The sequence below is a fragment of the Halichoerus grypus genome, chromosome 1, assembly GCF_964656455.1.
Source record: "Halichoerus grypus chromosome 1, mHalGry1.hap1.1, whole genome shotgun sequence".
NCBI classification, from domain to species: domain Eukaryota; kingdom Metazoa; phylum Chordata; class Mammalia; order Carnivora; family Phocidae; genus Halichoerus; species Halichoerus grypus.
The window spans coordinates 121,030,123-121,058,060 of NC_135712.1; the positions used below are offsets into that span (position 1 = coordinate 121,030,123).

Sequence of the window (27,938 nt, forward strand, 5' to 3'; positions counted from 1 at the left end):
CTTCTAGGTTATTAATTCATTCCTCTGCTCTTCCAGCCTGCTGTTACTGCATCAAGCATGTTTCTTATTTTGTTTATTGCACTCTTCATCTCTCGTTATTTTTTTATCTCTGTGTTAAGGGTCTCACTGATGTCTTCCACTTTTCAAGTCCAGTGGGTATCTTTATGATCATTACTTTAAATTCTCTCTCAGGCATGTTACTTACATCTGTTTCACTTAGATCTCTAATCATGGCCCGTCATGTTCTTTCATTTGGCACAAATTCCTCTGTCTTCTCATTTTGTCCAAATTGCTGTGCGTGTTTCTGTGTGTTGGGAAAGTTGGCTACATCTCCTGTTCTTGAGGGTAATGGCATTATGAAGAGGTCCTATAGTGCCCTGCAGTGTCGTGTCCCCTGTTCTGCAGGGCCTGGCACTTCCAGGAGTGTCTCCAGTGTGTGCTGCATGTGCTCTGCTCTTGTGTCCTGGCTCTTTTATCATTAAGGCCAGTTTGCAGAAGCTCTTTTTGTCTATTATGGGCAGTGTTTGGTCCCTGGCCTGAATGTGGTTTTAACTAGGGCTCTGGAACCAATGCCCTGCATAACTCCTGGATGGAGAGATGTGGTGCTAGAAGGGGTTTGGGGCAGTCTTCTGGGAGAGGGGGCCTGCTGTGCTGGGCCTAAGGCAAGAAGGACTGGGAAGGGCAGATCCACTAGAGCATGGGGAGGGGGAGGCTTGGTGTAAGCAAGTTACGTAGTGGGTGTTGGCTTTGTGCTGGTTCCAGCAGGTGGCTCTACTTATGCTGAGGGGCAGGGGAGGGAGATGGTGCCTGCCAGTTTCTTTGTTTCTGGATGGGTCTCTCCTTGAAGGCTGCTTCTCTGGGATGCTCCAAGATGAACAAATAACTTCTGCACTGTGCACCCCAGGCACTCTTCAGATAGCTGTTTCCATGCTGTATGTTTGCAGGCTGTTTGCCCTGCCTTCTCTCCAGGAACGGTCCCAGTGTTGACCTTTAGAACTCCAGGCTTTAAGCCCTCTTGGTTGTAAGAACTCAAAAAATTTGGGCTCTCTTGTTTTCCAAGCCAGTAGCTATAGGGATTGGTTTTCTCTGTGTGCTCCCCTGTGTGGTAGTCTGTGTCTCGCCATTCTCCATGACCATGGCTCCCTCCCCACCACAGTGGCCACAGTCCATTTCTCTCCTATGTGGTTTCTCTGTACTTCCTACCTTTTTCAGTGTGGCCCCTTCTCTGCCTTTAGTTGTAGAGTTTGTTCTGCCAGTCTTCAGGTTGATTTCTGGGGTATTTAGAATGATTTGATAGTTATCTAGTTGTATTCATGGGACGAGGTGAGCCTAGGGTCCTCCTGCTCTGCTGCCATCTTTCCACAGGCTCAACTCCTGATCTGGTTTAAATTATTATAACTTCCAAATGCATTGGATTTTTTTGTTGCTGTTGTTTCTGATTTCTAATTTTACTTCTTTACTGTCAGAATTATGTGGTCAGTATATATCAATATCATATTTCTTAAGAATTTCTTTATGCTTTAACAAAAATGTCCACTTTTTGAAACATCCCATTTGTGAGAAAAGATTCCATATGCTATAATTATTAGCAGTAAGATTATAAATCAGTCTATTTTATCAAGTTTGTCCAAATCTATGCTCTCATCAAATTTTTACTTATTTTTCACTTCACAGATATGTTAAAACCTCCCATTATAATTGGCATTTGTCAGTTTCTGCTTGCAGTTTTGTTAGTTTTCTCATTGTGGTTTTAATTTGTATTTCCCTAATAATGAATGATGTTGGCCAGCTTTTAATGTACTTATTGGTCATTTGTATATCCTCTTTGGAGATATAGCTGTTCAAGTCCTTTGCTCATTTTCTTTTTTTAATTCCTTTTTTTTTTTCCCCAGTAATCTTTACTGCCAACATGGGGCTCAAACTCATGACCCCTAGATAAGAGTCACATGTTCTTCCTACTGAACAAGCGAGACACCCCTCATTTGCTCATTTTTTAATTGGATTGTCTTAACTTTTGAGTTACGGGAATTCTTCATATATTTTAGATACTAGACCCTATTAAATAAATTATTTGCAAATGTTTTCTTGCATTCTGTGAGTTGTCTCTTCACTTTATTGATAGTGACCTTTGATGCACAAAGTTTTTAATTTTGATGAAATCCAATTTATCTATTTCTTGGTTTTTTTTTTTTTTTATGTTTTTGGTGTCAGGTTTAAGAAGTCATTGCCTAATACAATGTCATGAAAGTTTACACTTACGTTTTCTTCTGAAAGTTTTAGTTTTTACCCTTATACTAGAGATCGTCGATCCATTTTTAGTTAATACTTTTATATGGTATATTGTAGGAGTCCAGTTTCCTTTTTTTGTATTTGGATATCCAGTTGTCTCAGTGCCATTGTTGAGAAAACTATTCTTTCTTCAGTGAATTGTCTTGATACTCTTATCATGTGTTAATTGAATGTAAATATGAGGGTTTTTTTCCCTGAAGTCTAAATTCTGTTTCATTGATCTACATGTCTGTCTTTATGCACAGCCTTGATTACTGTGGCTTTGTGTTAAGTTTTGAAATCCAGAAGTGAGTCCTCCAACTTTTGTTCCATCTCTGTTTTTATTTATCTATGAAGTCTTAATTTCTCCTTTGTTTTTGAAGAATAGACTGGATATTGAATTCTCAGTTTTCAGTCTTTCAGCACATTTTAATGTGTCCTCACACTGCTTTCTAGCCGCCAAGATTTCTGATAAGAAATCAGTTAATTCGGCAGGGGTTGTGGGGTGGTCTCTGTAAGGGATGAATCACATCTCTCTTGTTGTTTTCAAGATTCTCTTTTTTGAATCTTGACAGTTTGATTATAATATATCCAGGCCTACTGGGATTTGACTTTGACTTCATTTGAATTTGAATTCATTTGAGCCTCTTAGATGTATAGATTGTTTTTTTCATTAATCTTGAGAGGTTTTCAGCTTTACTCTTTTCAGATAATTCTTTTTGCCTTTTTTTTTTCCTCTCCTGACACAACCATTATGTCCTTGTTGGTTGTGTTCATTTTTCTTCATTCTTTTTCTTTTGTTCTTCTCATTGGATATTTGACCTATCTTCAAGTTTGCATATTTTTTCTTAGGGCTACTCAAATCTGCTATTGTGTCCCTCTAGTGAATTTTATATTTCAGTTATAATTTCCAACTGCATAATTTTTATTTGGGTCATTTAAATAATTCTGTCTCTTGATAGTTTCTATTTGATGATTCATCATTTTCATACTTTAGTTCTTTAGACATGGTTTCTTTTAGTTCTTTGGACATACTTAAAGCAGGTGTTTTATTTTTATTATTTGTTGGGGGGGGAGGGGCAGAGGGAGAGGAGTGAGAGAGAGAATCTTAAGCAGGAAGCAGGCTCCATGCGTAGCATGGAGTCCAAGACTTGGTGCTCAGTCTCACAACCCTGAGATCATGACCTGAGCTGAAATCAAGAGTCGGACACTTAGCTGACTGAGACACCCAGGTGCCCTTTAAAATGTGATGTCATGGGTCATGGGATCAAGCTCCACGCTCATCAGGGAGTTTGCTGGAGATTCTCTCCCTCTGTCCCTCCCTCCACTTGTGCACACATGCCCTCTCTATCTAAAATAAATAAAATCTTTATAAAAAAAAAAGTTTTAAAAGTTTTGTCTGAAATGTTAGCATTTCGGCTTCCTCAGGGACGTTTTTTATAGGGTGCTTTTTTCTTACGTATGGGTAATATTGTTTCTTTGTATGTCTCGTACATTTTTTTTGTTGAAACCAAACACTTTAAATAATTTGGCAGCTCTGAAAATCAGATTCTAATCATTCCTCAGTGTTTTGTGTTGTTGCAGTCTGTTTATTTAGTGATTTATCTGAAGTAATTATGTAAAGTTTGTATTCTTTCTTGTATGTGGTTACTGATTTCTGTCCTTGGTTAGTTTATTGGTCAACTAGTAATTGACCAAGGTTTCCTTGAGTCCCTGAAATCTATAAGTCTTCCATTCTTTATTGAGGGGCTCTATGTGTTAGGGTAGTTCCTTCAGCAGCCAGCCAGGTAGTTCAGAACTGTGTCTTAGCCCTAACTTGTGTAATGTCTCAATGTTAGAAAGAGGTGACAGCTATGACCGTCTAAATTCTTTGCTGTGCTATATACTCCTCTGGGTATGCATAAAACCGTATCTATGCACATAGCTTTATAGATTTCTATGATTATGTTGGAGTTTTTCACTGTCCTCTGTGGACACTTACTCCCCAAGTTTTTCCTTTAAGCTTTTTGGTTAGCCTGTTATTTGCCCAACTGTTACTTACCCCTTAGGTAGCTGCAGTGTTAGTTGATTGTGATTTTTTGTTTTCAAAACACCCCAATAAAAGGCAGTTCACAGTAGGTGAGGTCTGATTCAGATCAGAGAAACATAGAATTGTGAGTGAGATCTCCCTGAGAACCACTAGAGAGTTTGAAGAATGACAGCTCCAGAAATGGGACCAAAGGAGTTCCAACCCCATTTTGCCCCCTCTAATGGGTACTGGATTACTGTATTCACTGTGATTGTGGACTGTTCATTGTCAAGTCTAGTGCAGAACTGGGAAGGTGGGAAATTGGACTATGTCATGGTAAAATAACAGAGATTTGGCCATTTTCTTCAAAAAACACCCCGATTGCTGCAACTCTTGTTTTTCCATATTACTCAAATAGTCGATTCTGACAATTTTTTGCTAGTGTTCTCGTTGCTTTTATGGAAGACTGGATTTTCAGAGGTCCTTAACTCCCTGTTTTTGCAGACATCACCTGGTTATAGAATTTTAAAATCTAAATTTACAGCTGCTTTCCTTAGAAACCTTGAAGATGTTATTCCCTGGTATTCTGACCTCTGTTACTTTGTACAAGTCTGCTGTCAGTCTAAATAGTATTTTTTTTTTTTTTTTTTTTTTTTTGCCCCATTGCAGAAAACAAATCTCTCTTTGCCTTTGGTTTCTGCAGTTTTTGTTAGTATATGGATTTCTTTTTATCTTTCCTCCTCCATTCTCATTGTGTCTTTTCAATGAGAGGAAATAACATTTTCTTTTAGTGCCTACGAAATGTAACCATATTTTTCAGTATTGCATTTCTTTCACTCTCATAGTCTTCTGCAACTAATAGAGGTGTGTTGGACTTTCCTGTTCTGTCCTGCATGTCTCTTAACCTGTCTTACCTATTTCCCATCTTTAGGTGACATTCTTTGTAGTTTCTTGTATTTTGTCTTCTAATTCACTAAATTTCTCTTCTACATTATCCAATTTCATTTTCTTGTGTAGTTGATAAAATTTGGTTTTAAATCCCTTTTGGTGTGGATTGTGTTTTCTCTGAGGGTCCTTTGTTCCCTAGGGTGTGAAATTATCCTCCCAAAATGAGTTTGAGTTTAATTTGTGCTCTTCCCCAAGGTCTTTACACACAATCAGTCAGTTTTTATTTTAACTCTTTGCCTTTATGTTCTCAGATTTCATAGGTAGTTTATACTTGGATTTCATGAGAATGTAGGAAGTCTTGAGTTTTTGCATTTTCACAAAACTCGCCCCTCCCCCCGCCCCCAATCCAGTGCCCAAGGTAGATGGCAGACTTTCATGCTACATCTTCTGGTCCGTGAGCAGACATTTTCTAGTTCCTTTTTCATACACTTGACAGCGCTTTCAGATCCCCAGCCTTGTATAGGATCTCAGGTCCAGATTCTGTCTCTTATGGGCCCAACACCATATCTCTTTTCTCATGGACATTAAAATGTCAACCAAGTCAGTAACTTCCTCAGCCAGTGCTATGAATAATCTTATTTCTGGGACCCAGAGTTCTCTTTCTCTTTCTTTATTAACCATAACTATTTATGAAACCTTTTTTACTTTACCTGTCATTTTTTTTGTGTGTTTTAGTATCTATAGCAGCTTAGTCTACAAGTTTGCTGTAAATAGTTTTACTTGTGATTGACTTTATCCCTTTAAGATTATAAGTGTTTTCTGATTAATTTTTGAAACTTGAATTGTTATTTTCATTACTAAATATATTTTAGGATTTTTTAAACTTAAAACACTTGCTATTTATTGACTGAGCTGGATGTTGTATTAGGTTCTTCACATATGTAATATCATATAACTTAAAAAACTGTTATGAGATTGTGTTACATTTTTTTTTCTTTAAGATTTTATTTATTTGACAGAGAGTTAGCGAGAGCAGGAACACAAGCGGGGGGGGTGGGGGTGGGAGAGGGAGAAGCAGGCTTCCTGCAGAGCAGGGAGCCCAATGTGGGGCTTGATCCCAGGACCCTGGGATCATGACCTGAGCCAAAGGCAGATGCTTAACGACTGAGCCACCCAGGCGCCGCATGTTACTTCTTTTTAACAGATGAGAAAATTAAGGCTCAAGGGATTTTAAACAATTTGTCAAAGGTTACAAAATTACTAAGTGAAGGAGCCAGATTCAAATCCAGGTCTTTCAGACTATATACTTGATGTCATTTTTTCATTTTACCAGTCTAAGCAAGAAAGCAATCATGATAGGACATCTCTAGTACCCTTTGTTTATCAAAGTATTGTGGTGCCCCAAATATGTAACTTTCCATTGATTTTTTTTTTTTTCTTTAAAGAAGGAGTTTTCTAGTCTTAGATCCTTCCATGCTGTTGAGATATAAAGAGCAATTTGCTGTTGGTATTGTTACTTTTATTGGACTTATAGATGGGATTGAAATAAGGAAGTGAGATTATAGTTTAAATTATCTAAAAAGGACCCTTTGAGCACCATAAGAGACAGAGTTTTGCTTTTAAATTGGGAGGAATTTCTAATACCACTGTGTAAAAAGTAGAATTATTTTGGAATAGGTAGCAAGTTTTTTAGTCAAGCACATACACATAGGCAATACTGCATAGATAAGAGGAGTGGATGATTGTGAACTCTACGTGAGGAACATAAACCCAGAGGATCTGGTTTACACCCCCCCGCCCAGGAACCCCCACTGTTTGTATATAAAGTTTTATTCGCACACAGCCACAACCCATTTGATTACATACTGTCTGTGACTGCTTTTATGCTGTAACTGCAGAGTTGAGTAGTCTGCAATGCCTAAAATATTTACTATCTGGCTTAATCTCCAAAAGTTTGCTGACCTTTCCTATAAAGTAAACCCCTGCAAAAATGATTTTACTTGATTTATCCCATAAAAACAGGGGAGACTTTCCAAGCTTAGGCTAGTAACTCATTGGTTCTTTCCAAGGTTAGCACGTAAGCTACAAAGTGGTCTCCTTTGCTAAAAGCAGATTTAGACCATATGAGGAGTCATGTTCAATTATGAAAGGCTGAGCTAAAAATTTTGTCTTTAAAGTTCCGATGCCTACAGGGGAGCCTGGGTGGCTCAGTTGGTTAAGTGCCCGACTCTTGATTTTGGCTAAGGTTATGATCTCAGAGTCGTGAGATCAAGCCCTGTGTCGGGCTCTGCGCTGGACATGGAGCCTCCTTAAGATTCTTTCTCTCCCTCTGCCTGCCGCGCCCCTCCTCCCGCTCTCTCTCTCAAAAAAAAATTAAATAAAAAGTAAAGTTCTGATGCCTACAAGCCAGGTCCAGGGACACAGAGTGGATCTCACAGGACCAGCCAAAAGGGTCCTTGGCTTCATGCAGGACAGAAATTTACCAGGAGTCAGCAGGAGGTGAAAGCAGAGTTTATTAAAGATATAGGGAGAGCAGATACAGATGGACTGTCCCGGACACTTGGAAAGGAAATAAGCATGAGTCTTGTCTTTGTTTAGGGTCTGGGGAGTTTTATTGAGGATGATGGTCTGGCCTGTGTCCTCTCAGGTATCCAGGAACCAGTTAGAATAAGGACAAAGCCCAGGTGTCCATCATAAGTCACTTATTCCTTGAAGCCAGGGTCTTGGCTTTGAGATGCGTAGTGCCAGTGGTTTAGATATTACCTGTTGTGCTGGAAGACTCCAAAGATACTAACTTTGTCCCTTACAAGGAGGACATGCATTAAGGCAAATGTAGGGCAGAGGTGCAGTTCCTAGCAAGAATAGAAGCAGGAAAAAATGCAAAAGGAACAAAACAGCTTTTACTTTCATGGGGTCCCTTTGGTTTGCCTCAGTTCCATCAGCCGAATTAAAAACCCCAATCCTTTTCTCTAGCTTTTTTATTTTACCCATTCTATTCAAATGTAAAGCACATTTAGCTTCAAATGAAGTTCATTGTGACCTCAGGCAAAGGGAGGAAATCACATGTGGGAGTGCTAGAAATAAACCTAGCGTCTCTCTTATGGGAAGCAACAAGTGTCTAACAAGAAAAAGGAACTTGTCTGTTCAGTGAGATCTCTGCTGACTTTGTGTACTCTGACCCCATGTTTTTAAAACATGTAGAACTTTAATTCTTTAGGGTTAATTTCTAAATGAATACCTTTTTCTCACCAAACTTTGTTTTACTGTTTCTATAAATGTGTGTTCCAGTGTTCCTATTGTTTTTCTTTTGGCCAGCTGTTAAGGTTAAACTCGGTCGCGTAGCATACACTCTGCTAACTTCAATCTTGAATCTTCAGGTACCTTCTATACTTTATTACTTTGACCAGAATATTTTAGTACTTGTAACAGTGCCATGTTAACATGAATGAAAGTGTGTATTTCTCATTTTCATTTTTCTCTGATGTCTGAAAAATACTATTGGTATCTTTCATGTTAAGTTAGAACATCTGTAAGCCGTCATTATGTTAGAACACTCTGACCTCATTCAGTCAACAGATAATAGGTATTCAGCCTTTTCTGTCAAGTCTCATAGGTTGTCTATATGTAAATCTATCGGACCTTTAGTAGTTTTGACAGTCCTCTTCCACCCCCTGAATTTTGGACAGCTGTCTTCATTGTGACTTTACATCTGACTTACATTAATGGGATTTACTTCCCTTTTAAGAGTGCTAATGAACAGTTCTGTAATGACACTGGTATGGTAATCTTGGAAGGATTAAGGAAGAAGATGGAAGCAATGCAAACGTTAGGTAAAGGAATTAGATTTTCCTCCTTTGGAAACAAGGGGCTCCAGTACCACTCTGATTTGGGTCGATGAGTCAGAATCAAGGCCAGAGAAGATTGTCTGTATACCCATTGAGAGTAGGGTTATGGGGGCTGCCATCCCCTCTGCTGTAGAATTTATATTTTAATTCCTGTTAGTGGAAAGGTAACAAATTGCTCCTTGTGTCAGAGAGTGTGAGAAAGGAAGGGAAACATTACCAGTTGTTGTTCCAGCCTTTATAAGAAGTGTGGAAATCGAGTGCAAATTGGGCCCATGTAAGATGGTCAGGGCTCCAGGAGTTTGCCCCCAGCTTGACTTCTGTCAAACTGTCTGTCTGACAAGGATGTTTTTTCCTTCCCATTGTGAGAGTTTCATCCTCGAGACACTGAATGCTTTTATCATTGCATGCTTTTGAAGAGGAAGTTGTTGGATTTTTGCCCAGTTTGGCTGCAAGTGAGGTGGGAGGAGAAGCAGGAAAGTGAGCCAAAGTGCAGTTAAACCATACACTGTTTACCTCACATGTGTTGTGTCACGAGAAGGACAGGGATGTTGGGAAAGCTTCCATGCTCCAAGCTACCTTTCTTACTGAAAGGTAACTTTTTAAAAGGAGGGAAAAAAATTAATAATGCAGATGTAAATCAGTCTATTGGTGTATCAGGCTGCCAGCATGTAGTTTGGCAGTTCTGCCAGCCTTACTTAGTTAAACCAGGAAAGTGCCTAAAAAAGGCATAAAATATAATTGAATTCTTGGTTGTATGGAAGTTTAGGGATTATTTAATGAAACTTGGCTCTTTTATTGGGTTGTTACAGTAATGCATTCATACGTTTTCCCAACTCAGGTGTGCGTGCGCATGCACACGCACACAAACACACACACACACATCTTTCATAAAATCCTTCCAAGCTTTCTCAGTGCCTTTAAGAGAATGACAGAAGTCCTTACATGACCTGTAGGGCCCTGCATAGTCTTTCCAACACTGTTTCTTGTCCTCACCTTGCTTTTGTATACCCCCTTATATTTTCCTCCAGCCCTGCTGTCCTTCCTCCTCGTAGAGATCTTTCTTAACTCTTGACATGTTCTCATGGCAGTTCTCATTCATACAAAGATCACATGCACATTGTGCATTTGTGCCTTGCCTGCTCAGTGAGAGCAAGGACTGCTTTTTTTTTTTTTTTTTTTTTAAAGATTTTATTTATTTATTTGACAGAGAGAGACACAGCGAGAGAGGGAACACAAGCAGGGGGAGTGGGAGAGGGAGAAGCAGGCTTCCCGCGGAGCAGGGAGCCCGATGCGGGGCTCGATCCCAGGACCCTGGGATCATGACCTGAGCCGAAGGCAGACGCTTAACGACTGAGCCACCCAGGCGCCCCAAGGACTGCTTTTTTTGTTTGTTTGTTCCTTTCTATATCACCGGCAGCAAACACAATGCATGGCACATGGCTTTACCCATGTATTTGTTGAGTCCTGGAATCCCATCCATTACATTTTCTGTAGTCACCTTTCATTTGAACTTCCCATTCTAATTTGGAGTTGCTATAAGGATAACACAGTTTTTACAAAACTGAAGAAAATATTTACAACCAAAGGAAGAAAAGGATAATGTTAATATTTAAAGAAGTAATGTAAGTCACTAAGGAAAATATTTTAGAACCTTAATAGGGAAAGAATGTGAATACCTAAGTCATAAAAGAAAATCGTCTTAAAATGACTAAAAGAGACATGAGAAAATTTTTATTTTCATTAGGGATCGTATAAATGAAATTCAAAGCAAAATGCTACCTATCAATTTAGCAAAAGTTATTTTACACAAGAGCAGCCTGAGAGGCCTGTTATATAGTCAGTGACTCTAGAGACTGTTGGGTTTAAAAGATAATTTTAGAGCCACACAGACCTAGTTTTAAGTCTTAGATCTTATGCTTAGTTAAATGTATGGCCTTTTGCAGATTACTTTTGTTTCTCATTTGTAAAACTGGGAACTTACCTTATAGGGATTTTGTTATTAAATTTGTCTGTTCATTCAGAAATATTTACTGTCTGCTTTGTGTCAGGCACATTCTCAGGCACTAAGGATACAGCAGGGAACAAAACAGCCCTGCCTGGTGGAACTTCTATCCTAATGGTGGAGAGAGAGACAATAAAGAAACAAATAAAATGTACATGATGTCTGGATAGTGTTGAGGGCTATAGAGGAAAATTGAAACAGGGAAGAGATAGCAAGTGTTGTGTCACAGATAGTTTTGTAATTTTAAATATGATTATCAGGAATTTCTCACTGAGACAGAAACATTTCAGCAAAGACTTCAAAGAAATAAGGGAGTAAGTCAAGTAGAGGTCTTGGGGAAAGATGTTCTAGGCAGAGAAAATGGAGTGAGGGAATGTTGTACCTGATACGTTTGAGGAAAGCAAGGAAGCCAGTGTAGTAGGAATAAAGTGAACAAGGGGAGGATACGAGGAGAGGTGAAGGGCCTTGTGAGCTATGGCAAGCATGTTGGCTTTCACCCTAAGGTGGGAAGCCAGTGCAGAGATTTTGATGGGGGGGAGTGACATAATATGCATACTTTTTAAATGGATTATATTGCTGTTGCATTTAAAACAGACTATGATGTGGAAGCAGGGAGACTAGTAAGGAAACTTGAAGAATTGAGTAAGGGTTGATGGTAACTTGGTCTAGGGTAGGAGCTGGAGGAAGAGGGGAGGCAGAGAAGTCTTAAGTACATATTTTCAGGATAGGTAAATGCTGGTCATGAGAGAAAGAGTCAAAGGTGACCTTAAGATTGTGGGCTTGAACAGCTAGAAGGATGGAGTTGCCATTCATTAAGCAAGGTAATGTGAAAAGTGCTCAGCCTGCTGTGTGGCACCTATTAGGTGCTCTGTAAAGGGTGGTTCCCTTCTCCAAAATAAGAATAAAAGTAAAAGACTTTTCTTTTATCTGATACACTTCTGTCCATCTACACAAACAAATAGAATATTTCACCAGAATAACTAGATAACAAATTACACATTTGGCTGGTACATTGGAGTTCTGGTAAACTACTTCATCTGTTGGCCAAGAGGTTTACCCCCCAACAGAAAATAAAACTTGTAATTTTCCATATGACAATAATACAAAAATAGCAAGGGTATCAATAGTAATAAAACTTTTTAAAAATCAAAGAAGAGGGGCGCCTGGGTGGCTCAGTCGTTAGGCGTCTGCCTTTGGCTCGGGTCATGATCCCAGGGTCCTGAGATCGAGCCTCACATTGGGCTCCCTGCTCGGCGGGAAGCCTGCTTCTCCCTCTCCCACTCCCCCTGCTTGTGTTCCCTCTCTCTCTGTGTCTCTGTCAAATAAATAAAATCTTAAAAAAAAAATCAAAGAAGAAACTCACTCTGAAAGTTTCATTTTATGGATAACATATACATGTGACTATGCCCATTTTTTCCCCTTTCAGGATGCTGCCTTATGGCTGTTTAGCGACAGGAGACCGCTCTGGCCTCATTGAAGTTGTGAGCACCTCTGAAACAATTGCTGACATTCAGCTGAACAGTAGCAATGTGGCTGCTGCAGCAGCCTTCAACAAAGATGCCCTTCTGAACTGGCTTAAAGAATACAATTCTGGGTTAGTTTGTTTATCATTCTTCTGAACAAACAGCCAAACAAGTAATAACTGTTCTTTCAAGTAGAATCATCAGTGTCCTAGAGGAAATGTTAGTGTTATTTATTGCTTTATTTCAGGTTAGGTCAGAATGACAAATAGGCCTTCCTAAAGTCTCACAGATGGAGCATTAAATTCTGCTTTATCTAGATCAAATTCAGAGCCTTGTAGGAGGTACAATCTTAGAATTTATGAATTTTTAAAATGATTTTTTGAATGTGTCAACTTCTGTAATTACATGAATGTATGAACCTAGTAAGTTTTCAGTAGATTTTTACAATAGAAGTAAATGAGTTTGTAGACTGTGATTGCTCCAAATTAAAAAAAACACAGGGCTGGGAATTGTGTTATTAATGGTTACTATGTTCGGAAAGCCCCAATCATAGACAATTAAGGAATTTCACAGTGAGGAGAAAACACTGCAAGTATTTTTGGCTAAAGACTTAAAAGTCGGATTTATATTTGATCGTTGGCAAACAGAAGGACTTGGAGAATTAGTTTTCAAATTTCAGTCTTAAGACCTTGTCTCTAAAGGGTCTGTATTACTAACTTCTAATTTAAGTCAGTGATTTTAAGTGTTGAAACTGTAATACTTAACTCTTAAATATGGAATTGTAGTGTTAGGTCAAAACTGACCAAAAAATGTTCTAAAGCCCAGCATCAGCCAGCAAAGCTGATGATCTCCTCTTATTATTATGCACATGAACTTACTCCCAACACCAGTGAAGCTCAGTCCCCAGGACACAGCAGTTTGAATGGCTGAGGTCCATTTATCTGATGTCTTTGAGTCTTCCTGCTGACTCCTTTCTGCCCTGCTTCTGCAGTGTTCACCCTCCCTCTCTTGGCTGATCCAGAATGTTCTGCTCATAGGGTTTTGGCAGCTCTGTGTTGCCTTTCTACTCACAATTAAAAAGGAAGCAGAAGTGTGAATTGGGTCTCATCCTATACTTTTGGAGACTGAAAACCTTTGTTGCTTCTTTTCTTTCTCTCTCTCTCTCTCTCTCTCTCTCTCCCTCCCTCTCTCTCTCCCCTCTTTTTTTTTCAGGGATGACCTAGACCGAGCCATTGAGGAGTTTACCTTGTCCTGTGCCGGCTACTGTGTAGCTTCTTATGTCCTTGGGATTGGTGATAGACACAGTGACAACATCATGGTCAAAAAAACCGGCCAGGTGAGCTCTCCCCAGAGTCTGCCAAGGGCCTCAGTGATGCTATTGCTTACATACAGCACAATCTCTTGTGCAATTCAGGCAGATTCTTTAGTGATTCTTGGAGTCATGTCTTGTGCTTTCCTTTTATTTCCCATCCCTTGTTTCACATACCATCTGTTTCATATATTCATTGGTTTGTTTGCTTGAAGTTAGGTGATAAGCACTTATCTAATGTTTTGAGAAGTTATTGCAGTTGTTTAAAATGACATATTCTTTCAATATAAGATTTGGGGAAAGGGGCACCTGGAGGGTGCAGTTAGTTGAGCATCTGACTCTTGGTTTCACCTCAGGCCATGGTCTTAGGGTCGTGGGATTAAGTCCCACTTCAGGCCCTGCACTCAGCGGGGAGTCTGCTTGGGACTCTCTCTCCTTCTCCTCTGCCCCTCTACCCCAGACTCTCTGTCTCTCAAATGAATAAATCAATTTTAAAAAAAACAAAAAAGATTTGGGGAAGAATTAATGAAGAGGGTCCTAGGACACTAAGCCAAGGGAAAAAAAGCTTTGTCAAGGAAAAAGATGGGCATAAAAGGAAATGTAGTCATAGTGTACTGTTGCTACATAGCTTAGCTTTGAAATGTATTTACATAGCCTGAACAGTGTAAACCCACTGAGTATTGATTTAACCAGAAATTATAATATACTGTGCCTCATTGTATAGTATTACATTAGCACAAAGTACTGAGTCTTTACCTTCCATAATTTACTTCAAAACTAGGAGGTAAAAAATAAGTATAAACATACCATTTTTAAAAAAATGGAGGAAAAACCCATGAAAGAGTGGGGAGAAGTTACCTCTAAATAGTAAATAGTAGTAGCACTCAGGGTGTTGAGGGGGCTGCTGGGACAAGACTGTACTTTCTTTTTTGTTTCCGTATGTAGAAATATTGACCAAAATAGTTTGATATGTAGAACTATTTGACTTTTTAAAATCAGACATGTTTATTATTTGGATGCATTTTTCTTTTTGTTTTTTGTTTCTTTTTTACTTTTACTTTCTAAAGATTTGTGTTTCCCACTGGGTAAATGCAGTTTAATATCAGGTCTGGGTTATTATTGAGTATAAAAGATCTACGAGTGTTATTTAAACACTCTTCCCAAGTGACCCAATAGCCTTTGAAAAGAGAAAAGGGCTAATGAACATTTTGTAATGTATGTAATTATCAAATCACTATGCTGTACACCTGAAACTAATACAATATTGTGTATCAACTATATGTCAATAAAAAGAGTGAGAAAAGGGCTCAGTTGAGGATCAGTGTAGTGTTGGGGGTCAAGGACTGCTGAGATCTTAAACCTTTCTCTTTGGAAACAAGAGAAATTAAGTCCCATTTGTCTTCCAGCTCTTCCACATTGACTTTGGACATATTCTTGGAAATTTCAAGTCTAAATTTGGCATTAAAAGAGAACGGGTGCCTTTTATTCTTACCTATGATTTCATTCATGTGATTCAACAAGGAAAAACAGGAAACACAGAGAAGTTTGGCCGGTGAGTATTGCCCTCATGTCAAGGAGAAACATATCTGACATTTTCTCATCTGACTAGCTGGACTAGCATTTCTTAGCTGAGATATTTAGATCAGGGAAATAGTCTGCTAACTGGGGGCTTTTGGGGAATTTGCCTGTCAGATCCATGTTCTGGTTCAGAGAGGAGGAACAGAATCTAGAAATTTGAAATAAGTTACTGTGTTTTATTCCAATAGCACACCACTTTTTATCTGTCTTAAGACATTTCATAATGAGATGCTGAGAGGGACAGGCATTTTGCTGTTATTCTAAGGGAGCCAGGGTTCAGAACTTTGTAATCTCTGATCTAGTCCTCACTACTTGTAGGTTTCCAAGCACATTACTTGTCTTCTTGTTTGTTTCTTCATCTTAAAATAGGGACAAAAATAGTTAAATTTTAGGGCTATTTTGGAGCACCTGGGTGGCTCAGTCAGTTAAGCCTCTGACTCTTGATTTTGGCTCAGGTCATGATCTCAGTTTTGTGGGCTCAATCCCCATGTCAGGGGCTCCATGCTCAGCGAGGAGTCTGCTCCTCTCCTCCTCTCTCTGCCCCTGCCCAAGCTCGCTGTCTCTCTCTAAAATAAAATTTTTTTGAAAATTTAGAGCTATTATGATAATCAGAGTTGTTATATTATGTGACCAATTCATACTATATACTTGCCAAATGATTGCTGTTAACCATTCCTAGTTCTGCCTGAATTTCTGCAGAATATACCTCTGGGTGTTCATTTTTCTTTTTGGCAAAATTAGGGAGATAGCATTGGATGGTCCTTTTGAATATCTTTAAGAGGAGAGAGAGGGAAAGCAAGATGATAATGGAGGTGCAGTGCAAAAGCATTGATACTGACTTGGGAAATCAAAGAAATTAGTCTCTGGAGTTAGACTACAAATCTAGAATCTACAAATATGTTCAGAAGTCCTCATGAATTATAAATTACCACTTGTTTTAGAACTAGTTTTTGGGTCTCATAGAATTAAAAAGCACAGAGTAAGTGTTAAATAGCCTTTTATTAGAATTTCAATTTAGTGTGTGTTTATTTTATTTATTTTTAAAAGATATTTATTTATTTATTTATTTATTTATTTGAGAGAGAAACAGCATGAGAGGGGAGAGGGTCAGAGGGAGAAGCAGGCTCCCCGCCCAGCTGGGAACCCGATGCGGGACTCGATCCCAGGACTCTGGGATCATGACCTGAGCAGAAGGCAGTCACTTAACCAGCTGAGCCACCCAGGTGCCCAGTGTGTGTGATTTTAGACAGCTAGATTTAGTCTATGTAAATTTTATTTTTGGAACAATTTTTAAAGAGTTTTAAAAATCAGAAATGAACCTTTAGTTCAGGAGAAATTTTCCAGCTCTTACAGAAAGTTTAGATATGTCTGTCTTGTTTTCTTTTGTGAAATTTGCTCTCTTCTCTGATATCATGTTCTTGTGATTTGTTGCATCAACTGAAGCTTCCGCCAGTGTTGTGAGGATGCATATCTGATTTTACGACGGCACGGGAATCTCTTCATCACTCTTTTTGCACTGATGTTGACTGCAGGGCTTCCTGAGCTCACATCAGTCAAGGATATACAGTATCTTAAGGTACAAACCCCTTTTCTTTGTATATTGGACTTTGTAGGCGTGAAGCTCAGCTATACCTACCTATTTCATTCAGATGTTCAAAGGGAATGGAACAAAGCCATTTCCTGTTAGACTATTCTTACCCAGGAGTGGTAGTGACAAGCAGCTGAGTAATTGTCTTGCAGTAATCATAAATTTCATCTTCAAAAACCCTTTGGCAGAGATTATATTATCGCCCTACCTTTTGTCATTTTCTATCCTGCAAAAGGCATTTAAGTAAGAACACGAGACACATAGCTTAATGGTGGCTGGGGAGGCATGGCTGAGATTTTGACATTTGCATGTCACTGTGGAGGATATATAAAATCAGATTTTTTTTCTCTTTCATTTTTAGGACTCTCTTGCCTTAGGGAAGAGTGAAGAAGAAGCACTCAAGCAATTTAAGCAAAAATTTGATGAGGCACTCAGGGAAAGCTGGACTACTAAAGTGAACTGGATGGCCCACACAGTTCGGAAAGACTACAGATCTTAATGATCAGCCTTTGCTCCTAATGTATTTGTTGGTTTTGTTTAGTTTTCAGTTTGCACTTGCACTAAATTGAACATGACCCTGCCAGAGATGTTATAAAGGGAATGAAATCCTGGAACTCAGTTAAATTAAGAACAAGGCATCCCACAGGACCTAATCTGAACAATCCCCGATGACCACCCTCTGCTTTATTGAATGCTTCCAAGATTCATCATGAAAACTCCCAACATAATGGATAATCATTTCCTGCTGACTTTGCACGCCGAAGAATGCTACTAGAGATTATTTTCTGTCTTCTTCTTCTTCTTCTTCTTTTTTTTTAAGTATTTGGTACTTTTCCAGAAAGGTGTAAATACTTCTTTTTGTATTGTGACCAAGTGTTATCACTCAGCCAACTTATCCACACCTGGGGACTGGTAGTTGTTCTTACTTTCCAAATGAGGCTTAAAAGAAAGGTATCTTTTTTCCCTTTTTAAATTACATCAACTATAAATTATAACATAATTTGAAATTATGGTTATTTTTCAAAGGAAATCTTTAAATCTGTGGAAAGATTAACTCTTTTGTTGATATTTATCTACTATGACAGCATCATTCCTACCAGACTTGGTGAAAATCTGCTCGTGAGGCAAATATAATATATATGCTGCATATATATTTATAAAATTTCTAGTGGGAGTTCTATATAAAAAGACATTTCTTTGTTTTTTTCCGTCTGTGTTTTAAAGTTTTACAAAAAGCAGAGCTTTTCCCTAAGTTACTTTTTTAGTTAACTGTATGAGATCCAGTTCTTCCAGTTGCTTCTGTAGTGAGGCACATAGTAATTTCAGTTTTTACATGGTATCTATGAAAGAGTTCACTTCATAGAGCATAATACTTGAGCAAACGCATCCAAGACAGAAAGCAAATGAAAAGAAACTATTTATGGAATCCTCTCCAGACCTGAAATTCAGTATTTTAGTAAAATGCCAGCTGTTCTTACTGTATTTATTAAAACTTATAATAATGTGATTTTTTTCAAGGATATTAGTTCAGATTGAAATGGTTTCATGCCACATGGAATTCTTTAATTTATTTGTTGAGGTACCATACATTTAGGGTGCTAGATGGCCAATAATGTTAACATGTGCAATAAGAACTACTGGTTTGAATGTGTAAATGGATGCTCTTTCTGAGTACTGGCAATATCCAGCAAAACTACTGCTTTTTCTCCAAAGACTTTTGGGAGCTCTCAATCCTCAGTGACATGAGAAAGAGAACCGAGTATTTACCCTGTGACTGAGTTTTCTATAGGAATTTTATTAAAGATTGTTTAATTTTGTTGTTTTCCTTCATGTTCTCAGTCAAATAAATGGGTGAGCTGGTTTCAGCTGCTCTTGGGACGTGTGGGCTGCTTCTTTGTGGACAGCACAGGCCTTTAGATCTCAGCACTGAGACTCTTAAGAAGTGGTCAATAAACAAATCAATCTGAGAAGTAGGCTGAGGCTCATGGTCTCTTCTCTGACTTCTCTCTCTGCTTCCCAGCCCCAGCAGGCAGTGTGGGAGGCCTCTTGGACTTCGGTCGGAGCCTGAAGCTCATCAAGTTTTCATATCTTTTCGAGGTACCCTGAGACTGGGGAGAATGCCCCTTCAGTGACTCAATACCCAAGCCGAGGCCAGACTATAGCCACTTTGTAGCTCTCTTCCATGGGGCAGATGTTCAGAACAAGTCATAGTTTCTTAGAAAGTAAGTCAGCTAAGGATGGAGATTGACCTCTGAACTGACCATTCCCAGGGCTGGTCCAGACTCAGTGAGAATTCTAGGAATAGGACTGTGGAAGGATAGATTTGTTCAAGGATCTTTGTCCAGTAGCAGTCTACCTTTACATGCACTAGGTCTCGCAGGTCAGGGGTTTGGAGACTGGTGAACATTGCCAGCACCACTATTTCTAGAGGAGTCTCCTCAGCCCCTAGGGAGCCTTGGTAAATATATGCCAAGTCAGTGAATGTGAATGTCAAGAGTAAGGGAAATGAACCTCCCTGGATAGTCCTGGGCCTGAGCCCAGGATGGCCCTGTACTCCTCTCCACGGTCTCTGCCACAAGCCCCTCAAAGATAACTAGGACACTGTGACACAGTAGGCCTCTGTGGCTGCTGACCACTCCTAACAGGTGCTTCCCACATACTTACTGAATTGCATATTTCTGATTCTCAGGTTCTGGCAGAGCCAGAGAAGAGGAGGTAGAAGGCAGAGGAAAGCAGTCTAAAGGTCTGGGCTGCAGGATGAGCTTGTTGCATGGGGGCTGGTTATCTAGTACCTTGGCTGTTAAGTGCTCTGGTCAACAATAAATCTTAGCCCAAAACACTTGGCTCCTTGTCTTTTGGTCCTTTCCCAAGTTTATCCAAAACAGTGTTTTGGAAACCCTATGCATTTCCATACTTGAGGGCAGCCTCTGTGTCTGCCTGGGTCTGGGTAGACAACGGATGCCTTTGTTGAACAAGTAATTCCTGAGTATTAACCTCATATGTCTATAGGCAGACACTGGGCTGCAGAGACGAGTATTTGCAATCCAATTCTTCCTCTGTGACCCGTGAGTAAGATATTTTATTTCTCAGGGTCTGAGCATCCTAGTTTGTAAAGTGGGACTGATAATAACTGCCCTACTCATTTCTGTGTGGTAGGGAGAGGCTAGGTTAAGACCTTGAATGAGAACATAGGCTGAGTCCCGTTCAGAGGCAAACTCCTTCCTTTCCCTGCTTCCCCCACTTGAAAGCCACTAAAAGGAATCTCAGGGCAGGAAAGCCCCTTCCAGAGCTCTATCCCTACCTCCTGTCTGAGAAGGTCCCTGCAGTGTCTCTCAGTCTGCCTTGTCCAGCCCATAGCCCTATTAGCACCAGACCAGTCAGGCACCCTGTAATGCAGAGGTCACTTGTGTACAGAAGGTAAAAGACTGGTCCATGGGGTGGAGAGCAGAGAGGGACCATGCCATGTGACCCTGACTGTTGGGAATGGGCAGCTTTTCAAAAAGGAGGGGGCAAGTGCTAGGGTTTCTTGGAGCAGAGGGCCTCTGGGTTGAGTCTTCAGGGACAGATAGAAGCTAGGTGAAGGGGTGATAGGTAAGACTAAGCAGGAAGGTACAGCATGTTACAAAGGCTTGGAGGGGAGGAAAAACGGGGTCCATGGGCACTAACAGGCTCAACAGATTTCTTTGCCTCTGCCTCTTCCCCTTCCTCCACTCCAGAATGCTGCACTTCTCAGGGATCCAGACAGGATCTAAACTTTAGTCATGTCATCCTGGAGCCTCTTCCTCTCTCACTGCGGCAGTTTTATCCCCTTGTCTGATGATGGAAAAAGTGTCTGACATCACCTTCTGGGCTATTCCTGCTCTAAAATGTATAACTAATGTATTTTTGGAACTCAGGGTTCTTTTCCACTTTGAGTAAAGCCTGGGTTCAACACTCAGAAAAGTCTGCCCTTTGAAACTCCCAACTTTTTTATATTGTGAGAAATGGCACATAAAGTATATAAAACAATAAGGCATATAAACAGGCTTAGCAAATATTCTAGAGCAGACATGCAGAAAACCATCGCATAGGTCCAGAAAGAACATTGCCAACACTTCAGAAGCCCCACCAGTTCCCCTTTCTGGTCAGGACTCCCTCCTCTCTGCCAACGTAATCACTGTCTCTTCTTTGATGGCAATCATCTTATTTCCTTACTTTACAGTTATGGGTCAGGCTTCTTTTGCTCAACATTATGTCTTTAAAAGATTCAGCCATGTGGTGGCATCATTATCATCACCACACAATATTCCGTCTTACGGAGATCCTATGATTTATATATCCTTTCTACTGTTGGAACACATACATGTAGTTTCTAGTTTTGAGGCTATTACAAATAAATGCTGCTATGATGATAATTTATCTGCTGATTCACAGATGTATATATTTCCTTGGATGTATATACTTAAGATTAAAATTAATTGGTCATAGGATTATGCATATCTTTATTTTGACTAAGTAATGCTAAAATAAGTGGTTGTGCCAACTTACTCTTCCTCCAATACTTAATTCTTGTCACTCCATATTTTCACCAGTACCCAGTTAGCCAACATTTTAAAAACTTTAGTCATTCTGATGTGTGAGGTGAAAAAATTTGCATTTTTTAATTAGTAATGAGATTAAATTGCTTTTTCATGTTTTTGTTCATTTCAGTTTTCTGCTTTGTGACGTGCCTTCTTAAGTCCTTTGTCCATGTATGTATTTGGATACCTGCCATTTGGGTTTTTTTGTTCTGAGGAGGGTTTTGTTTTTAATACTGCTTTTTGGTTTTTGTTATGTGAAATTATGTATTTTGTGTACAAGCCTTTTGTCAGTCACGTGTTGAAAATATCTTTTCCACCCAGTGTGTGACTTTCTCATTCTCATAACACATGATCTTAATTTTAATGTGAAATTTATCATTTTCTTTTATGGTTAATATCCCTTGTGTAGTATTTAAGATATTTTTCTCTACCCTAAGGTCATGAAGATACTCTCCTGGATTATTCTCTAAAAGCTCCTTTAAAAAAAAACCTATTCCATTTAGATCTGTAATGTACCTGGAATTGCTTTTTATAAATGGTGTGAAGTGTTTTTTCCTATATGGGCACCAAATTGTCCTAGTATCTTTTATTGGGATCCTTTGACCACTGTTCTATAGATCCACCTTTGTCATAAACCAGGTGTCCATATACACAGGAGTCTGCTTCTGGACTCTAGAAGATATCCAATAGATTTTACCTCCCTATTTTTATTTTTTAAGTTAATTTATCATATTCATACATAGCATTTGGTGTGTACTAGGAATGCATCTAAACTGTTATATATTTAATCTCTATAACAACCTTATGTATAGGTGCAAGTGCCCTTCCCCACTTTACAGATGAGAAATCTGAGGCTTAGAAGGTTAAATAATTTGTCCTTAGTCACAAAGTAAGAGGCAGCATTCAAACTCAGGGACTCGGTCTTAAGTGTTAATGCTCTTTCCTCACAATTATCAATGATGCCTCAATACACATTTCAGAATCTGCTTGTTGATCCACAAAAAGAAACCTGTGGAAATTTTTAGTGAAATTGCATAATAGATTAGGTTGAAGCAAATTCACATCTTAAGAATATTGACTCTTCCAATCTATGACAATGGAGTAACCTTCATTTAGATCCTCTTTAATTTATGTGCACAATGATTTATAGTTTTCTGTGTTGAGTCTTGTATATCTTTTGTTAGAATTCTGGGTAAGTGATTTTAAGTTTCATTGTTGCTAATCTATAGCAGTGGTTTTCCAAATATGGTCCCCTAAGTAGGATTATTAGCATCTCCTGGGAACTACAAATTCTTGAGGACCTCCCCTCCCCTCTGCAAGACCTACTGAATCAGAACCACTAGAGATGGAATCCAGCAACCTGTATTTTAATAAGGCTTTAACAAGTTTCAGAGCAATTAATAGATATATAGTTGATGTTTGCATTTGGCAGACATATTAAACATTCTATTAATCCTATTTAAAGAACTTACTTTGATTTTGCATATATGATCTACAAATACAGTTTTATTTCTTCTATTCCATTCCCTTCAACATTTTTTCTTGACCTTCTTCCCAGTTTAGGAATTGCAATAAAATGTTGAATAGAAGCAATACTAAATCTTTTATTGATCTCAAAGGGAAAGTTTTCAATATTAAGTATGGTATATGCTCTGGAATCTGGATCTTTTACCAGATTAAGGATGCATGCTTCAACTCCCAAGGGATTTTTTTTTTTTAATATGAAAGGATGCTGAGTTTATCAAATTATTTTTCTGCATTTTACTAAGGTTTTTCTCATTTGGTAAGTTTGTATCGATTAATGTTCAAATTTTAAACCAAAATTTACATTCCTGGGATGAGCACAACTTGATTGTGATGTATTTTTTTTAATATACTGCAAGATTTGATTTGCCAATATTTCATTTAGGATTTTTGCATCTATTTTTATCAGTGGGATTGGCCCATAAATGTCTTTTAAGATCTGTGTTAGGTTTTGTTACCAAGGTTTTGTGACCTTACAACACAGGTAAGATTGGCATTATTTCTTACTTAAAAATCTGATAGAATTTTGCCATTGACCTTATATCTGATATTTTCTTTGGGGGTATGGATTTCATTAATAGCTAGAGGGATATTAGATTCTTATCTTATTGTGTCCATTTTAAAGAGTTGTAATTTCTAGGAGTGTGTCCATCTACATTTTAAATTTTATTTCTATAAAGCAGTTGATGTGTTAAGAGTTTATTAATGTTGCAGGATTTATATTGATGTCCTCTTTTCTTATTGGTTAGTGCCTTCTCTGTTCTCTTAATTAGTCTCACTAGAGGTTTTTCAATTATATTGGTCTTTGTACTTTTTGGCTTTTTTGATTCTCTAATGTATGTTTGTTTTCAACATTCCTTTCATCCCTATTATTTCCTTCCTTCTACTTTATTTGGTCTTTTCCCTCTCCAGTTTTGTGAGATAGTTGCTTGGCCAATCGATTTTAGCCTTTATAATAACAATCTTTAGCTGCATCCCCTAAGTTTTGAGATGAAGTCTTTTCATCACCATTCAGTAAAAAGTATGTTCTAATCTCCATCTTTCTTTCTGTGTGACTTGCTGATTATTTACAAATATATTTCCAAATACATGTGAATTTTCTCATTACTATTTTGTTGTTGAGTTTTAGATTGCATGACAGAGAACTTATCTGTATGATTTCAATTTCAAATTTGTGAGGCTTGATTTTATGACTCACAGTATGGTCAAGTATTATAAATGTTCAGTGTACATGTGAAAAAGTCCATATACTGCAGTTACTAAGTGTTCCACATACGTTCATTAGATCAATTCTGTTGAGTTGTTTATATATCTTTATTGAGTTTTTGCCTAGTATTTATGAGAGATAAGTTAAAATATCCCACTGTGATTTTGGATTTGCCTATTTTAGTTTGAGGCAATATTATTAGGTGCTTACAAATTTAGAGTTGATTTATATCCCTGATGAAACATTTAAAAAAATTGTTTTAAAGTGTTCTCTGTGTTTCTGGCAATGCTTTTTGCTTTGATGTCTAATTTAATTGATAGTAATATAGTTATGCCAGCTTTCATTTGGTTAGTGGTTGCATGGTACTTTTTTTTTTTCTTTAAACCTTTTATAAACCTTATAAATGTTTCTCTTGTAAATAGCATATAGTTTTTTTTAAAAAAACCATTTAACACTCCTTACCTGTTAATTTAAGCATTCACATTTACATTTAATGTAATTGCCAATATATTTGGGGTTAAGTGGACCATCTTACTATGTAGTTTTATTTTTTCTAGCTTTTCTTTGTGTTCCTTTTTCCATGATTTTCTTTCCAGTTCTTTTTTTCTTTCCAGTTTTAATGGAATTCTAAAATATTTTTTCTATTAATTTGGAAATCACACTCTCTTACCATTATTTTATTGATACACTAGGTTACAACTTGCATACTAGACTTATCTTTGTCTAGTGTTACTTGGTACGTTTATCATCTTCCCAGACAATGCAAGTAAATCTTTTTACTTCTCTCCCAACCTAGATGCTATTGTTGTTGGATTTTAATTATAGATCATTGTTAAATCCCACAAGAAAGTATTGTTTTATACAGCCACTGTTCATTTAGCTATACAGATGGTCCCGACTTAACAATGGTTTGACTTAAAATTTTCAACTTTACAACAGTGTGAAAATAATACTCATTCAATAGAAACTGTACTTTGAATTTTGGTCTTTTCCTGGGCTGGGGCTAACGTGGTATGATACACTCTTGTGCTGCTGGGCAGTGGCAGCAAGCCATAGCTCCCATTTCAGGCATGCCGTCATGGGGGTAAACAACTGAAAAACTCACAACCATTCTGTACCTATACAATCATTCTGTTTTTTACTTTCAGTACAGTATTGAATAAATCACATGAGACATTCAGCACTTTATTATAAAATAGGCTTTGTGTTAGATGATTTTGCCCAGCTGTAGGCTTTTGTAAGTGTTCTAAACATGTTGAAGGTAGGCTAAGCTATGATGTTCAGTCAGTTTTAAATGCATTTTCGACTTATATTTCCAAATTACAATGGTTTTATTGGGACATAACCCCATCATAAGTCAAGGATGATCTGTATATATGTTTTTACCATTCTCATTGCTTTTCATCCTTTTTCTTGCGTTTTCAAGTTTTTATCTGGGATCATTTTTTTCTTAGACCAAAGAAAACCCTTTCATATTTCTTTCAGTTGTTCTACTCTTGATTAATTTCATCAAACTTTTGTTTGCCTGTTAATAAATGGTAGTTTTGCTGGGTATAAAAATTTAGGTTGGTAGTTACTTATTTTAGCACTTTGAAGGGATTTTTCCATTGAAAAATCCATTCTTTTCTACTGAAAAGGTAACATTTTAGTGTGTATTTTTTCTACTAACTGCTTTTAAAGATTTTCTGTTTGTCTTTGGTTTTTAGCAGTTTTACTGTGATATGCCTGGTGTTTTGTTTTGTTTCTGTTTTTTGTATTCTCTGTTTGGTGTCTGCAGAACTTCTTGAATCTATAGCTTGCTACCTTTCATCATTTGGTAAATTATCTTCAAATCTGCCTCTGCATAATTATCCTTTTGGAACTCCATTTATAATTATTTGACCTTTAACTGTGCAGTCTATATTTATTACTTTCTCCTCTATAATCTCTTTGTATTTTTCTTTTAGATATTTCCTCCTTACCTGTTTTTCCAGTTTAGTATTTTTCTGATTTTGAGTTACAAATTTCATTGTGTATTTTTCAATTCTACAATTTCTATTTGGTTCTTCTTAAGTTTGCTTTTTTTTTTTTTTCCTGTTCCCTTTGAAATTCTCAGAGTTGTCTTTATTATTTTGAACATTTTAAACAGTTAAGTTAAGCTCTACATCTAGTGAACTCAAACTGCAGCCCCTGTGGGTCTGCTTCTATTGCTTCATTATTTTTGCTGACGCCAATTCATGTTGTTGTGTCTTATTTGCTTATTTATTTATGCTGCATACTCACATCCACAGTAACTCTAATTTCAAAAACAAATCAACTCTTTATTATTATTTCTTAAGTTATGCTTTTTGGGGTCCTAGCCCAAAATGTGGGAATTTTGTTAGAGTTCCCCAGAATTAGCATTTGTGGACCCCAAGTTGTATCTCCCTAGCCCTGCTAAGCTATCCAAAGTGCTGTTTAGTCTCTTTACCTCTTGTGGAATCAGTAAACATTCCTAGGGTTAAGTGGTTCCAAATGCCTAGCTTACAATTTTGGGTGTCTGTCTTCTGCTACATCTTGGCATAGAAATTCATCACTGCCTTTTTAGCTCTCTGGTGCCTTCAAGAAGATATGTTTTATATTTTGATCGTTTGTTTTTTTTTTTAAGTTGTCATTAGCAAGTGAACTGTCAGCATTACCTTTCCCAACTTTACTCTTAACCCTACTTAACACTCCACCCACTTTAATGTGGCTTTTGCTTCAGTTCATTCAGATTGATTTCATTAATTTTTTTCACCAACATCCTGGATGTTGCCAAATCTAATGGACACTTTCCAGTTCTCATGCTCCTCACTTAAGCAGCAATGTGACATAGTTAACTATTCATGTTTTGTAATACTTTCTACATCTTAGGATTTTCCTTTTATATCTTAGGATTTTCTACCATCTCAAAACACTCCTCATTCTGTTTTACTAACACTTTATCCAATCTGTTTTTTCTTTGTGTACTTCTTTTTTAAAAATCTGTACATAAATGCATAAATGTGATAACAAATGCCTAGTTTTTAAAAGTGGAATTTTAGGGTTTTTTTTTAAGATTTTATTTATTTGACAGAGAGAGACACAGTAAGAGAGGGAACACAAGCAGGGGGAGTGGGAGAGGGAGAAGCAGGCTCCCAGCTGAGCAGGGAGCCTGATGTGGGGCTCGATCCCAGGACCCTGGGATCATGACCTGAGCCGAAGGCAGACGCTTAACGACTGAGCAACCCAGGCGCCCCCTTAATTTTTTTTTTGAATTTTATTTGGTTACCCATTCCCCATCATCAACATTCCCCATCCCCACTAGCTCATGCTGTTTGTAACCTTCCATATTTCTCTCCATGCTTTCAAAATTGTAAACAGAAAACATACATAAAGACATACACATTATATAGGGTGCCCTTTCTTTTTACAAAATTGCACTATGTTATACCTGCTTTTCTGCAACTCGCTTTTCTTTTACTCAAAGGTACCTTATGGAAATCTCTGCAGTTCATTCTAAATGGATGGATTGTAGTTTATGGTGTATTATATTCAATCATTTCTCTGTAGATGGGCATTCGCAATTTCCAATTTTTTCCCACTATAAACAATGCTGCAATAAACATATATTTATGTATATATTCTTATATATATGTATACTTATGTATATATTCTTATATATTGTTATTGATGGCTTTGTTTTTATGGGATAGGTTCCCA

At 37.9% G+C, this 27,938-nt stretch overlaps 1 protein-coding gene across 4 annotated transcripts in view; it reads left to right on the forward strand.

Annotated features, from left to right (window-relative positions):
- The window catches only part of PIK3CB (phosphatidylinositol-4,5-bisphosphate 3-kinase catalytic subunit beta), a 195,992-nt gene extending 177,161 nt beyond the window's left edge, over positions 1-18,831 (forward strand). For all 4 annotated transcript variants that reach the window (XM_078071249.1, XM_036092139.2, XM_036092140.2 and 1 more), the window contains 5 exons: positions 12,438-12,605; positions 13,687-13,810; positions 15,190-15,335; positions 16,805-16,937; positions 17,311-18,831. In XM_078071249.1, the coding sequence (XP_077927375.1) occupies positions 12,438-12,605; positions 13,687-13,810; positions 15,190-15,335; positions 16,805-16,937; positions 17,311-17,448 (709 nt within the window). In that variant the 3' untranslated portion in view covers positions 17,449-18,831. The remainder of the gene's footprint in view (positions 1-12,437; positions 12,606-13,686; positions 13,811-15,189; positions 15,336-16,804; positions 16,938-17,310) is intronic.
- Positions 18,832-27,938: the final 9,107 nt, after the last annotated feature.